Source organism: Teleopsis dalmanni, chromosome 1 (assembly GCF_002237135.1).
Source record: "Teleopsis dalmanni isolate 2A chromosome 1, ASM223713v2, whole genome shotgun sequence".
Taxonomy (NCBI): domain Eukaryota; kingdom Metazoa; phylum Arthropoda; class Insecta; order Diptera; family Diopsidae; genus Teleopsis; species Teleopsis dalmanni.
This window is the reverse complement of record NC_051846.1, coordinates 68,538,358-68,553,587: the sequence shown is the minus strand read 5'-3', so window position 1 is coordinate 68,553,587 and position 15,230 is coordinate 68,538,358. Positions and strand designations below refer to the sequence as shown.

At 29.5% G+C, this 15,230-nt stretch overlaps 2 protein-coding genes across 2 annotated transcripts; both read right to left on the bottom strand.

Moving 5' to 3' along the window:
- Window positions 1-1,446: 1,446 nt before the first annotated feature.
- On the bottom strand, window positions 1,447-2,433 carry LOC119683898 (uncharacterized protein K02A2.6-like). The gene has a single exon (XM_038097776.1). The coding sequence runs from the start codon at window positions 2,431-2,433 to the stop codon at window positions 1,447-1,449; it is 987 nt and encodes a 328-aa protein (XP_037953704.1).
- Window positions 2,434-2,463: 30 nt separating this feature from the next.
- Window positions 2,464-4,938, bottom strand: LOC119683887 (uncharacterized protein K02A2.6-like). Its single transcript, XM_038097764.1, has 2 exons — window positions 3,615-4,938; window positions 2,464-3,548 (listed from the first exon to the last, which is right to left on the bottom strand). The coding sequence occupies exons 1-2, from the start codon at window positions 4,936-4,938 to the stop codon at window positions 2,464-2,466; spliced, it is 2,409 nt and encodes an 802-aa protein (XP_037953692.1).
- Between the last annotated feature and the right edge of the window lie 10,292 nt (window positions 4,939-15,230).

Genomic DNA, 15,230 nt, shown 5'->3' with positions numbered 1-15,230 from the left:
AAGTGTAAATATAAGTGTAAAAAGTATCCAAGTATCCAATATAAAATAGTATTTTTTATTATTAAATGAAATACCATAACATTTTGCAATAAAACAAAATTAATTTTGTTATTTTTAAAGTAGACCCCATTGAGTGGAATACAACAATGATATCACTCGACCCAATCATCCCCATACCAACGCTTCTCCTAATATGTCAGCAATTAAATAATCCAAATTAATCGTATTACGTTTTAAGGTATCCCACATTCCTCGATTTCTTTAAATTTTAGATTTCTTTAACATAACATCTTTATATATAAAAGAATGCTAAATAATAAGTATTTTCAGGACCTTGTAGAATCCAATTTTTCTAAAAGTATACGATTAAAAAAATGTTCTTATTATTCCAGAATAAAGCTCAAAGATGGCTTTACTAAAAAAATAATTAAAAATTAAAAAAGAATATGAACTCTTAATTTATCGCTGACTTATCGAACTTTTTGAACTCTCCTCTTCTAAACATTGAAAGAACAGATGTGTTTTAATAAACGATAATCCAATCCAAGAATACAGAAAACATTAACAGCTCAACAACTTAAAAAATATTGCTATATCACAACAACAGCGCCACCTACTGGATCCAAAACTATTTAATCTTTCAAGCTGTTTTAGAAATTAGCGTGTACATACATGGTAACGCGAGATTTTTATCTGAAAAATAAGCGACACACATTTATGAAATTCTATACCAGAAAACTGCCAAATCTACTAAATAATATAAAAAGCTTATGGAGCTTGAAATTTTATTTTATATAGAATCACTATTTGGACACACAATTAGACTTAAAAGCTGAAGGCAAACAATCGGATATAACCGCACCAAAGATTTATTTTGTTGTAAAGAAGGGTACTTTGTGATAAGTCACTCCTGCAGATCATGGACATAGGCAGTAAGTGGGTCAATGATGGCTACATTTGATGCAGTCTTCGTTTATATAAATTGTTAAATAAAATAAAAATGTTATTGTATTCAACTTATTGATATCTCACTTATCTCATTGTTAAAAAATATCATCAAATAATTAAACTAATATATCAAAAACTATCTATAAATACAATATAAAATATTATCCAATGCATTGCTATTGATACATCACACTTTCGGCGTTTTTGATTGGTAAATCTGAATTCAATCTAGATTTACTAACGAATTTGTCAAATTTTGTTGTCAAATCGAACATTTTTAGTGTTATATTTCTGTGTTTAGATAATTCTATTTTATTTATTCACAATTATTTATTCAATTATCAATTAATTATTCAATTATCAATTAATTATTACATGTGCACGCGCTTTTTCCTATCTCTCTTTTTTCCATGTTCCAAAACAGCTGATCACCTTAGTGATGCCATCTCGTTACGATAATTGATTTCATATCGTAACACCTTCCCTTTTCGAAATGTTTTACTGTGGTTGAAACCTAGTGACTGCTTTGCGATTACGTGTTGTCCTACGAAGAACAGGTGATGTAGGTGTTGAAATTGTTGTAGGCATTATGGGTAACTCGGTTGGCGATGTCGATAGTGGTAGAATATTAGGCAGTGTCTGATTGTTGAGTGCTTTTATAAACTGATTTGATTGTTGCGGTAAGTCATACACATCTAGTGCAGCTTCCCAAAACCTGTGGTTATTATTTTGGTCGTGGTAGCGCTTTCGTAATTGATTACAATGAATTCGAATTAATTTTCCATTGTTCAGAATAACATTGTACATTACTTTTCCTTTTTTCTCAATGACTTCCCCAGGCATCCATTTGAAACGGTTAACTCCATTTGGAATGTTGGCGTAAATTTTATCTGATGGAAAGTATTTTATTTCCTTGGCACCGTACCTTTTGTTAAATTGCTTTTCCATTTTGAATTTATTTGGACTTAACTTTGCATTGTGTAGCTTTTTTGGCTGCAGCAAATCTAAATTTATTCTCATTTTCCTTCCGAACATGACTTCTGCTGGAGATCGCTTCTCTGGTGAGTTTACATTCGGTGTTGAACGATATGTCTGAAGAAATGTGCATAAATTTTGTGTGATCGTCCCCTCTCCTTCTAATTTTTTTAAAGATCTTTTGAAAGTGTCTACAAACCTTTCAGCTTGACCATTCGACATTGGATAGTAAGGGCTGGAATATAGATGTTCAACGCCGTTATGTTTTAAGAATTGTTCAAAATGTTCACTACGAAACTGTGTTCCATTATCTGATGCGATTGTTTTTGGCAGACCAAATCGGGCAAAAATATCATTTAAAATATTCACGGTTGCTTGTGATGACATTGCTTTTGTTTGAACAATGACCAAAAAATACCATCCTTCTATCGGTCCAGCATAGTCTATATGCACCCGCTCCCACTGTTCGCTTGGTGTGGGCCAAGAATGAAGTAATGTTTTCGTAGGCATCTTTGCTGCATTTGCACATTGATTGCAATTTTAAATAAATGTTTTTATATCAGTATCAATGTTTGGCCAATATACAAAACTCCGTGCTAATGCCTTGGTACGCTCAATACCTTGATGACCACGATGTAATTGTTTAAGTACACGTTTTTTGTAGACTTGTGGAATAACAATACGTTCACCGTACACAACACATTCATTTATTAATGATAACTCATTTTTCCTGTGTAAAAATGCTTGTAATTCTCTATTATTTATTGTTTTGTTAGGCCAACCATTTGTAATATAATATATTATTTGTTTTAGAATTGGATCTTTTGCTGTTTCATATGTGATCATTTTATGTGTTACTGGTAAAGTATTTATAGTGTTAACTATAATTTCATTTACACTTCTTTCTAATTTGATTGATGCTACAACGTAATTTTCAGAAATATTTTCGTTGTTGTTTATAAGTCTAGATAATACATCAGCGTATCCGAAACTGTTTGTTGAAATGAATCTTATTTCAAAATCGTATGCTAAAAGCTGAATTGCCCATCTTTGAAGACGATTAGCTTGATGTATAGCAATGCCTGTTTTTCTACCGAAAATAGTCAGTAAAGGCTTATGGTCGGTATGCAATATAAATCTTCTTCCATACAACATTTTATGAAATTTGGTAACTGCAAATATGAGTGCAAGTCCTTCTTTTTCTATCTGGCTATATTTTTGTTCTGCCGGAGTGAGAGAACGTGAAGCATGGCAAATAGGTTTAATGGATCCATCTGAATATTCATGCATGATGCATGCGCCTAACCCATAGTTTGATGCGTCAGCAGCTACAATTAGCTTCTGATTTGGATCATAATGGCATAATAATAAATTTGATGACATTATAGCTTTAAGATGATGGAAAGACTTCTGATGTATCGCGTCCCATTTCCATTTTACATTTAACTTAAGTAAATTATCAAGTGGTCCTCTTAACTCACGCATCTTCGGAACAAATTTTCCGTAAAAATTTATTGCGCCAAGAAAAGAACGTAATTCTGTAATATTTGATGGTTCTGGCATTTGCTTGATAGCGGCAATACGTTCTGGATCAGGTTTTAACCCTTCTTGATTAATGATGTACCCTAAATACTTAATTTCAGTTTTAAAGAAATTACATTTTTCGTATTTTAATTTAAACCCATAATCACGTAGCCTTGTAAGAACTGCATATAAATTGTCTGTATGTTCAGATGCTGTTTTACCGGAAACAAATATGTCATCAATATATGATGCAGTGCAATTTAGTCCTGCTAACATTTGGTCCATAATTTGTTGAAAAATTGCTGGAAATGTTTTTATTCCAAAAACCATTCTGTTATACTGGAATAGCCCGATGTGTGTATTTATTGTTAGTAGATGTTTCGATGCGTCATCAACCTCGATTTGTAAGAATGCATCCGATAAATCTATATGGCTAAATATTTTTGAATTTGCCAATTTTGAGAATATATCTTCTGGTAATGGTAATGGGTATTGATGTGATTCGAGGCAGTTGTTTAGACCAGTTGAGAAATCAGCACATATGCGTACGTTTCCGTTTGTTTTTTTCACAACAACTATAGGTGCTGCCCATGCGGAGAAGTTTACTGGTGAAATAACCTTTAATTCTTGGAGTCTTTTGAGTTCATCTTCAACTAGTTGTTGTACCGGATATGCAACTGGACGCTTTGGCCTAAATACTGGCTGAACGTTTGGTTTCGTTGTGATTACTGCTTTTGTTTTAGTGCATAACCCCATTTTGCCATCGAATACATCTGAAAAAAAATGTTTCAGGTGAGTATCTTTATTCGGATTTGAACACAATTGAATACTATCCTGATTTTGACAAATACTATTACAAATAGAATTGATTGACATATTACATAAGTTCAATTCTTGTATCCAATCTAATCCCATTACGTTGAGATTTTGTATAGGAGTAACAAAACAAGTTAAACTTTGGTGTTGATTTCGAAATTCTACATTGCATTTAAATTTTGCTGACAATGGTAACTCATCTGTTGCGCTGCGTGCTGTATGTTCTGATTCGCTAACATTATCGGCTTGGATTTTTTTGAAATTGTCTTCAGAAATTATTGTTATATCTGATGCTGTGTCAAGTTGCAAATTTAATGGTGTGCCATTAATTTTGACTAATATGTATTTACGTTTATTCATATTGACTTTGTTTGTAGTAAAGATGCTTTTTGAATTGAATTGACGGCCCTTATCAATTTTATGGTATTTTTGATTTTCATTTTGAGTTTTTCGGTATTTGCAATATCCTTCTTTATGCCCGACAAGTTTGCATCTGTCGCATTTGTGATTTTTGAATGGACAGTGCCGCGAGTAATGAAATTCACCACAAAACCAACAAGGTGTTTTCGGTAAACTTGAAGGTTCTTTTGACTTGCCATTATTTTTGATTTGTTTTTCAGTTTTATGGTTATTGACACGTAAACGATTTACCTGTGCATTGCTTTCTATGAGCATTGTATCGACTTTTAAATTTAGTATCTTTTGGCATTCTGTTGATAAGGTCTCCAACGTGACTTTCGTGCTTTCATTTTCCAATTTATTTAACATTTTTGTGCGTTTTTGAATAATTCACATTGCTTATTAACCATGCTCGCATATGTAACGAAATCTTGTGTGGGCTGCTTTGTTATCTGTAAGCAATTGAATCTAGTATTGAATAGTGAAATCTGATTTCCAAAAAGTTTCTTGAGTTTTTCTACTGTGTCTTTGAAAGTAAAATCACGACTATGATTTGGTAGAATATAATTGATGTATTTATTATGAACAATGGTGTTCAATTTACGTAAAAGCAATCGTGTTTTTGCGGCATCGTCCGCTACTTCTGATTTTCCTTCTTTAAACAATTTTGCGATAAGATTCTGCATTGCAAGATTGTCTTGATGATTTTGATTCTGAATTTGTTTCAGAATATCAGCAAGTTGCTCTGCCATCTTGCTATATTTTTACACTTTAAAAGTTTTCCTCGTCGCCACTGTTATATTTCTGTGTTTAGATAATTCTATTTTATTTATTCACAATTATTTATTCAATTATCAATTAATTATTCAATTATCAATTAATTATTACATGTGCACGCGCTTTTTCCTATCTCTCTTTTTTCCATGTTCCAAAACAGCTGATCACCTTAGTGATGCCATCTCGTTACGATAATTGATTTCATATCGTAACATTTAGTATATCTGAATTCAATCTAGATTTACTAACGAATTTGTCAAATTTTGTTGTCAAATCAAACATTTTTAGAGTAATGCAATATTTTTGTAGTAGTGTTAGTAGTATAATTTTTTCCATTAATATTAGTACATTTATATTTTTATACATACATACAAATATCAGATCAAATCACACTTTGTATGTCAAATCATATAAAACAGCTGTGAATTTCAGGCTAATCTGGCTAGACTGGCAAAATATCTAGAGTGTTAAAAATCAATCTCGAGTGTTATGATATACACATACCCCGTGTCTCAATAAAACAATAATCTCTAACTTTAACTATGTTTCGGCGTCAGGACTATCAAGAGTTAATATCTTCTGACAGGAACATCTAATTTAATTAAAATATTATTATATTAAAATATATATCATATCGAATAAATATTGACATGTATATAAATTAAATAAACTCTGGTGAATGTATATAAAAAATTTCAATTAAATGAATTCATAAATTAACTATTTCAAATTAAATTGAATAAAATTCAGCCAATTTAGTTATATGCGAATTTTGTCGCCATTTGTCATTTGCGTTTCATAAAGTAATAAACTAGAATATTTGTGATATACCATTTAATGTATTAGTTATTTATGTATATTGGCTTTGTCTGAGCGATTATTAATAATTTATAGATAAATAATAAGTAATACAATAAATTGTTAAATGGCATTTCAATTTTAAATACAATTAAACTGCATATGACAAGCTTAAGTACGTTAAAGTGTAATTTTATTCAACGAAGAGGATATGTGCGCGGATTTACGGAGTCGATATTTTTAACGAATTACTACGTTAAATGAAATAATATAACCGTTTAAACTTTAAAAAACATAAGGAAATGATACTTCTATTCTATCCAAAATTCTATCCAAATTCTATTAAAATAGAATAGAATAGCTATCAAAAGGTATAAATTGAAAACTTATTAAAATTAAATTTATTGGAAGCTTCCTGCGAAACATATCATTTAGAATTAAAACTATACAGCTCTACAAAGTTTCCTACTGATATATTTAATAATATATTATATAATATAAATATAATACATTTGTTGCTATTATTCTTCAGTTCCAGCCCTCAGAACTCTCTCTATATTCACACATCACCTGCTGATAAAATTGTCAATAACACAACAAATATTATTTACACTCACATTAATTTATTGATTAAACATTTCCAAAAATGGAAACCTTGGGTCGAATGAAGCACTCCGTCGATATATTGTATTCTATATAATTCCTCAGCTCCTATAGAACATATTTCAACAATTAATAAAATAAAATATATAAAAAACAGTGGATCCAAACATTTATTAAAAACTCTGTGCTACATCAGGGTCTTGAACATATTGAATATATTTTCGTTATTAAGATGTATATAAAAGATAAATCAAATACGAAATAACATATGTATGTAAGTATGGCTCCTGAAATCAATTATAATACCTATAATACTAAGTTCACACTTAGACTTATCGAACCTATTATATATAGCATATTTTATATGGTTTTTACATGAATTTTGTATCTATAATACTAAGTTCACACTTAGACTTATCGAACCTATTATATATAGCATATTTTATATGGTTTTTACATGAATTTTGTATCTATAATACTAAGTTCACACTTAGACTTATCGAACCTATTATATATAGCATATTTTATATGGTTTTTACATGAATTTTGTAAGAAAAATTGCACAATTGCTGCATATTTTTCGAATTAAGGACAATAGTCTAAGTTGTACGACAGTTTCAAGCCAGTCTCTGATTTGCTGTATTGAATTGACGCGATTAGCGAAAATGTTCTGGTATGGGCTACGTTGTTTTATGTTCCAGGACTCTTTCATAAATTTATTTCATTATGATTGCATTTTTGACTTAACAATTGTATTTTAATAAAGAGGATGCAAGCAAACAAAAACTATATATAGAATATATATATATTCTAATATATATGATTCTAATATATATATCACAATTAAAATTTTGTAAATTAATTTGTGTTTCTAACGTTCATTATTATACTCGTAACATGGAGGGTATAGCAATATGACTTTAAAATTATTTATATCCCTTCATGGATTTAAAGTAAATCTCCCAGTCATACAACCAACAAATATCAGTAAAATTCATTATTTTTCAGTTTAAAACCACGATTATAGATTACACATTTCCGTCTATGCATCAGTGCACTTTCCTAATATGGACTTCACGATCTGCGTCCCCTCCTTGCAAAACCTGCAGTTTTCATTAAAAACTACTTTCTGTTAAGTATATTGATCGTAAATTAAACCATCACGTATATAGTTCAATCTACAATCAATCTGTTTAAGATTCTACTTTGTTTCTTTAGTTCTTCCTCTTCTTGGTATGTAAGAAACCCGATAGATTGCTTTAATATAACCTTCCTTTTTATTTTTCTTCTAGCCCACTAAGTAGGTATGCACTTTTATTTTCCAGATCGAAAAAGCCTGCATCTACTTTTCTTGTAAATTTATGTGCCTTAGCATTACTATTAATCGTAGAATCCATACTTAATTTTTCAAGTCAAACACCTTCAACTTTTCGCAACACTTCATCATAAATTTTGAAGTTACCTACTGAGATATAAGTACTTTGATAGTAGCGTAGCTGTCAGTTAAGATGGGTGCACTTTTGGTTTTATAAATATGTTTTAAATTACATTAGACACACCCATCGATGGCGTATATTTCCGCTTGAGAGATGATAGTGGTTTTGTTAAAGAGTTTTAAGTGCCTAGCCCCTTCAGATATACCTTCCTACTCATTCTCATACTAATTAACGTAATAAGTAATCATTTATTTTAAATGTTGAAAAACAGACTGATGTGAATAGAAAATAAAAGTTCATAGATCAGTTTTTTTTTTGTTTTTGTTATTATATAGTAGTCTATATAAATATCGCCGACGATACGAAATTTTAAAAAAACGTGAACTCACAAAAACTTTAAATTAATAATTAAGTTTTTTACAGGTTCGTATTTAATTTTTGGTTTTAAATAAAATTGGTAAATAAAGTGGTAAGTAGTTTTCTAAATAATATATTATCAGATTACTATTACAGATTACAATTACGTTCAAGATCTAACAATTTATTTCAAATTATTTATTTAATTCTAGGATTATGCACCTTTCTAATATCAATATAAACATATGTAAATATAATTCAAAAAGTAGTATACAGTATACAATACAGTAGTAAGTAGTTTTCTAAATATTATCACATTACTATAACAAATTATCAAATAGTACATATTTCTGTATGATAAAGGAGAATTTTTAACCTACAATATGTATATAAGGGATAAGAAATAAGAAAGTCATCTCTTTACTCATTGAACTATTGAGTGAAAAAGTGATCTAATTCATTCAGATAGCAACTGCTGACCTGTTTCATAATATGCGCTACACAATGTATATTATGAAGTGCTATGAACTGATCTAGTTCATTCAGATAGGAACTGATGACCTCTTTCATAAAATGCGCTACACAATGTATACTATTAAGTGCTTTCGGTTTTCATTTTATTTGTTTAAAGCACTTTTTAATTTAATATTTAAATATTAAATAATCGTGAGTTTAGTTTTTCCCCTATCAATATATATATATATATATATTAGGGTGGCCGTAATATGTATGGGGGCAAAAAAATGTGTTCGAATTCTAGATGCTACGCCCTAAATTTATTCGAATACTCAAAAAACTACTAAATGTAAAGTTTTAGACTAATCGGATAATGTTTAGAGGTCGCTCATCGACCTTAAACTTCGGAAAAATGCCATTTTTTCACTTTTTTCAAATTTCTTCGCTCCCATCTCGCGTATTTTTCACCTTTGACTATTTGTACCAAATTAATATTATTCTTTAACATATTAGCTTTCAAATAAGGTAAAAATCAATCAATTTCGTCCACAATTAACTAAATTATTACTAAAATAAGAAATCATAGTCGACGTTTATTGAAGCTTTCAAGAGCAGCATAAATATGGGAGTAAATACGAGTACGTATGAGCGAAAGCACAGTTTCTAGGACACAAAATGGTACAATATAATATTTGAAGACAATCAAATACTTTCTCACTATATATAATTGTCCACACTTGATTTGAATAATATGCACAAAATAGATTAATAAATATAATAAAAGGAAAGGAGTCCTATATATACATATATGCCTATATATATATTATATATTTATATATATATTTATATATATATAATTTATTTTATTTGTTTTTGATACTTTTTAATTAAATATTTAATAAAAAGGAGTTTAGCTAGACGTTTTTCTATCAGAAAATACTTTTTTTTGTATTTTATTTATTTTTAATAGTTTTTCAATATTTAATAATAGTCAGTTTAGCTACGCTTTTCTCATATGTACGGAGTATTCAGTATATATTTTTAATTCTGTTTAAATTAATTGGAAATGCTTCAAATGTTTTAATGAAGTGATTTATTTAACTTAACATAAACAAATTTATTGGATAAACGGACTTCCGTTGTATTTAACTCTTTTGTGGATATAAATGATTTTATTTATGTCATTGAATTTGTTTGAAATTTCTGTTTGCAGCCTCAAAACATGTGCGGTTTTCTGCTCAATTTTAATTAAATTTTTATTCAAACAATTTTCCATGAAGCCAAAGTTAAAATTATTAAAAATTATAAAAATGCATAATTAATTTACATACATTAACAGCAGCCATATAGTTGCTCCCATCAAAGCATATACCTACATATTGGTATAATAGTATAATATATATTTACATGTATATACTTTATTAATATATATATATATATACATATAATTGTGTACATATGTATAGACATTTGTTTATATATGAAATTGGAATTTATTACATTTAAGTTACTTTTTGCGATATTGTTTAAAAGTTTTACTTCAATTAGCGGTTAAAGCAGTGGCGGTTGTCATGGACGCCATTATTCTGTCATGCCTTGTCACAAGGTGTGAATAATTATGAGCTCATTAATTCAAAGTCTACGCATTGTTGTTGCGGTCGTTAATGTTCTGTTTGTTTTTGTTGTTGTAGCTTTTGTTTTAATTAAACTGTAGCTTTTGGACAATTTTTTGATTGATGCCATTTTGATTTAACCCTTGGGCGCACACACAACTTGGCTGCGACACAAAATGTTCCAAATAAAACAAACAGCAATTATTTTGCCATAAGTCCAACTTATGCGGTTTCATTTCTGGACTTAAACACCAATTAAAACTTTTACTTTGAGTAATTAACTTTTTCTAATTTGATCATATCGAGGTGATGTGGTAAACTTTAACCAAAATTAACTCAATATGGGATAGGTATGGTATTAAAAAACTTAATACAATATGAACTTGATATATATTAATAAAATATAAATCAATTATTAAGGAAAAATTTAGATTAAATTTTACAACTATTAATTAACATTCTAATTTCTATTCTCACATAATTGCCCAATTAATGAATCCTTCGTACCCTGAGGTGTACTTGCTGATGTAAACAGTTTCATAAGATTACCTTTCGATTTTAGTATGTTTTTTGATTCATTCATTAAAAAAAAATTTTAAGATTACTATCTTAATTAATTAAAAAAAATTTTAAGATTACTATCTTAATTAATTAATTTAATTAACTTACGCTAATCTATTTACTATTTGATTCGTTTTAGTGGAAATTGAGCTTTCTGTTCTGTTTAAATACCACATTGGTGCCAATTTGTTACTACACACCCAGTCCTAAAATTCTAAGTTTTGAAACCAACCTTGGTGGTTAAAAATGGAGATTAGTTAAAAAAAATCTAAGTTAAGTACATCCACCAAACTGGTATTTTTGTTAATTTTTTAAAATAATTTATATCCAATAAAAGTACAAATATCAAGAGGTGACATTTTTGGCTGATTTTGTCCAAATATCAAAATTTTATATATTTATATGGAGCTTAATATCTTGGGATAATGTAAATAAATTGGAGAATTAAAAAAAATTAAATGTTTTATTTTTTTTCCTGCAGGTCATTTATTTTTGGTAGAGAAATGCCTCAAATGGGTGTCCATTAGCCAGCTGCAAGTTTGATACTTCGGTCTTAATTCTGCCCAGTAAAATTTTAGCTCACTGTAAATCATAGCTTGGGTATGTGAGTTTGGACTTTTCGCAGACCATCGAAATTCTTAATTTTAATGTTCTGTTACTTTACTCGTAGTAGCCGAGGTCAGTACCTACAAATGTTATAAATTAAGTTAATCGAATGAATTTCTGCGTACGATAAACCGCACTGCGTACGATAAACCGTCAGCCATTGACTACTATATTCCATATAATTGGGCTACAGTCATCAGCTACTGAAGCCAACGGCTGTAGTTTAATCGAGTGTTGGACATTATACATTGTGACCGAAAAGCTTCCGGAAATTTTAAATAAAACGCAAAATTCTTAATCTTCATCAATATTTATTTTATCTCCTTCAAAATATTGCTCCATTAGAAGCGATACACAATGCCAACGTTTCTTCCAATCATCAAAACATTTTTATAGGCGCTTTCCGGTATGGCTTTGAGTTCCCTCTGCGAATTCTGTTTTACGTCTTCTATGGATTCAAAACGCGTTCCTCTGAGTGGTAATTTGAGGTTGGGAAACAGGAAAAAGTCACACGGTGCAAGATCAGGTGAATACGGTGGCTGTTCGATGGTATTTATTGAATGTTTGGCCTTAAAATCGTTGATAATGTTGAACAAATTGAGGTGAATCGGAACAAGCCGGGCGTTGACACGTCGCATACACAAATTGTCCACCAAAATCAAACGAGCCATCTCACGACCGATGCCTAGCTCTCGTGCTATCTCTCTAACACTCACATGAGGATTTTTGAACACGATTTCCTTTGCCTTTTCAATGTTTTCGTCGGTGGTAGAGGTCGAAGGTCGTCCAGAACGCGGCATGTCTTCGACGGTCGTACGACAGTCCTGAAAGGCTTTGTACCACTCATAAACTTGAGTTTTCGATAAAACTGATTCCCCATAAGCCTTTTGTAGCATTCGCAACGATTCTGCACACGAAATTTCGTTCGAAAAACAAAATTTGATGCAAACTCTTTGTTCAATATTTTTTTCCATTGTTTTTTTCGCAACGCACTACTGAGGTGAACTGGTTTCAACAGCTGCCGTAAACGAACTGTCCGACAGATCCGCGCTCATTTTTGGCATAGTAATTGTCCTTAATTGCTGCCAAACTACATAAACTTAAAATATCGAAAAATATACAGCGCGCGAATTTTAAATGAGAACCTCCGAAAACCTTTCGGTCACAATGTACATAATATTCGATTTAAGTAACTAGTGCCCTCTCTACACTTATACTGTAGCTTTTGTTTTCATACTTCACCATTCTTTTATTTACGTTCCCATTTTGGTGAAATTATTTTATTTGTGGTTATATTGTTATAAGCATTAAATAATACGTGAAATAATATTTTGTTAGGATTTATGCGAATGTTTTACCGGTTACTGTATTTGATAATCGAGTATATTTGAGCCTACAGTCCTGATGAAACATACATTGTTTTGGTTTCTGTGGTTTGTAGTCGAAGTGTTTAAGTATACGACTTTTGATGCTTAAAAGCCCTTTGAAATGCGAGCTTTAGTTTGTCTGTCAATAATTATTAAATACTAAAAGATGTATTCTGAAATTGAGATAAGTCCCTTTACCAGACCTACTTGTCTATACAATTAACATAGTACTTGATTCTACTAATCGCAAATAAAATAATTTAACATCTTTATAACATACTCTTAGTTATCACACACCATATATGAAGAATATATCAGTGAATTTCATATAAAACAGATTTTGAATATTTTTAATTTTATTTAAGTCCTAAATGAATACATTTATGTTGATTATTTTGCAATAGTAAAACGTATTAGGGTTTTACCATATACCGGTTGTTATTCAAGCCCCTCATTATAATTCACATCCAGTTGTTACATATTCTCGCAAATCTTCCCGGAAATCTTCCCGCATCTTATGTCGGTTATTCGTGGCCTTCTTTATAACATTCATACATTTTTCACATCTCTAAGTCGTCTCAGAACAGTTCGTACCTATCTGTTGTGCTTTTAAGTTATACATTTACAAAAAATAATAAAAGATTCCTTTTTTCGTTGAAAATACTAATCTAATGATGAAATTCTATTACGTTCAAAATCTAACAATTTTTTATTTCAGATTATTTATACACTTCTAAGATTATGTACTTTTCTAACATCAATATAAACATATAAATATATATTTTTAAATGTTTATAAATATGTATATGAAAACAATAAATTATAGTCGGTCAAAAAATACGAATAAAATTTATAAAAATTTTTAGCAGGGTAAGAGTTCAATGCATGGTACTTGCAGTTTGAAAAAATTATTTACGAATAATTAAATACAAGAATTATTTCCAAGACCACTGATGACGGTAATTTGGCAATACTCGAAACAGCTGTATGGTTAACCAAAAATTCAATCAATTAAAATAATACAGAAAATAATTTCTGTTGTTGTAGTTCACTACTGTTCAAAACCTCTCAATTTTTAAGATTTGAAAATTTTTTGACTGTTATCACTTTTTCTACTCTAGATGAATTTTATGTCATAGTATTTATAACTATAATTATTTATTGGCCATAATTAAATTATGAACTAAAGTTGGAATAGATATCATGGATCTATGAATTTAATTCTACTTAAAGTATTACTCACAACACTTCGTCTACGAAGCGAATTCTACTCAATGCAGATATATATATAAACTTTGATGTATTTGAGGACAGGAACGGGTTAAATATTTATGTATGAGTAAGCAGAATATATTTAAGTAATTATTAGTTTTAATTTATAATGTCAGCAATTTTAATTTTATTGCTTTATTCAACATTTTTGTTTTAAATTTTTATGTTGCAACAAACCACCAAAGTTGATTGTTAAGTGATTTTTGCAATGTGTTTTTATGAATAAATGTTAGATATTAAATATTACAGCAATGTTAAGACATTTAAATACCAAAAGTGTAAATATTTAATATCTATAATTTTTCGAAAATTTATTTAGAAACAATTTTGAATTATAAATGTATCAAAATCAGTAACACCAATGGATGAAGCTGAAGAAGCCTAAGCAATCTTAACCCCGAGCGTTTGCTATCTTTTAGAAAATTCTGACAAATATTGCTCTCAAGTAAGCAAACAAACTGCATACTTAATTATAAACCTAAATAAATATATTTTAATATATTTGAGTTGAAATTAAGAGTGTATCTGAATAAATTTGAAATAACATGAGGTAGTATGCCTTTTTATTTAATTGTAGAAAATGAAATATGTGAAGTGATGATATACGAGTATAAATAATGAAAAGACTATTTGTTATATTCAAATAAAAATAATTTATTTTATTTAAATTTATCATTTATCAATAAATTCTATTTTGTTTCGATACATTTAATATGCATAAA

What these genes read in the sequence shown, in the direction of transcription:
- LOC119683898 (XM_038097776.1), bottom strand. Translation starts at nt 2,433, where the DNA reads ATGCCTACGAAAACATTACTTCATTCTTGGCCCACACCAAGCGAACAG.
- LOC119683887 (XM_038097764.1), bottom strand. Translation starts at nt 4,938, where the DNA reads ATGCTCATAGAAAGCAATGCACAGGTAAATCGTTTACGTGTCAATAAC. An exon ending in TGCAGTTCTTACAAGGCTAC is followed by an intron (nt 3,549 to 3,614) that starts GTGATTATGGGT and finishes TTAAGTATTTAG; the next exon opens with GGTACATCATTAATCAAGAA.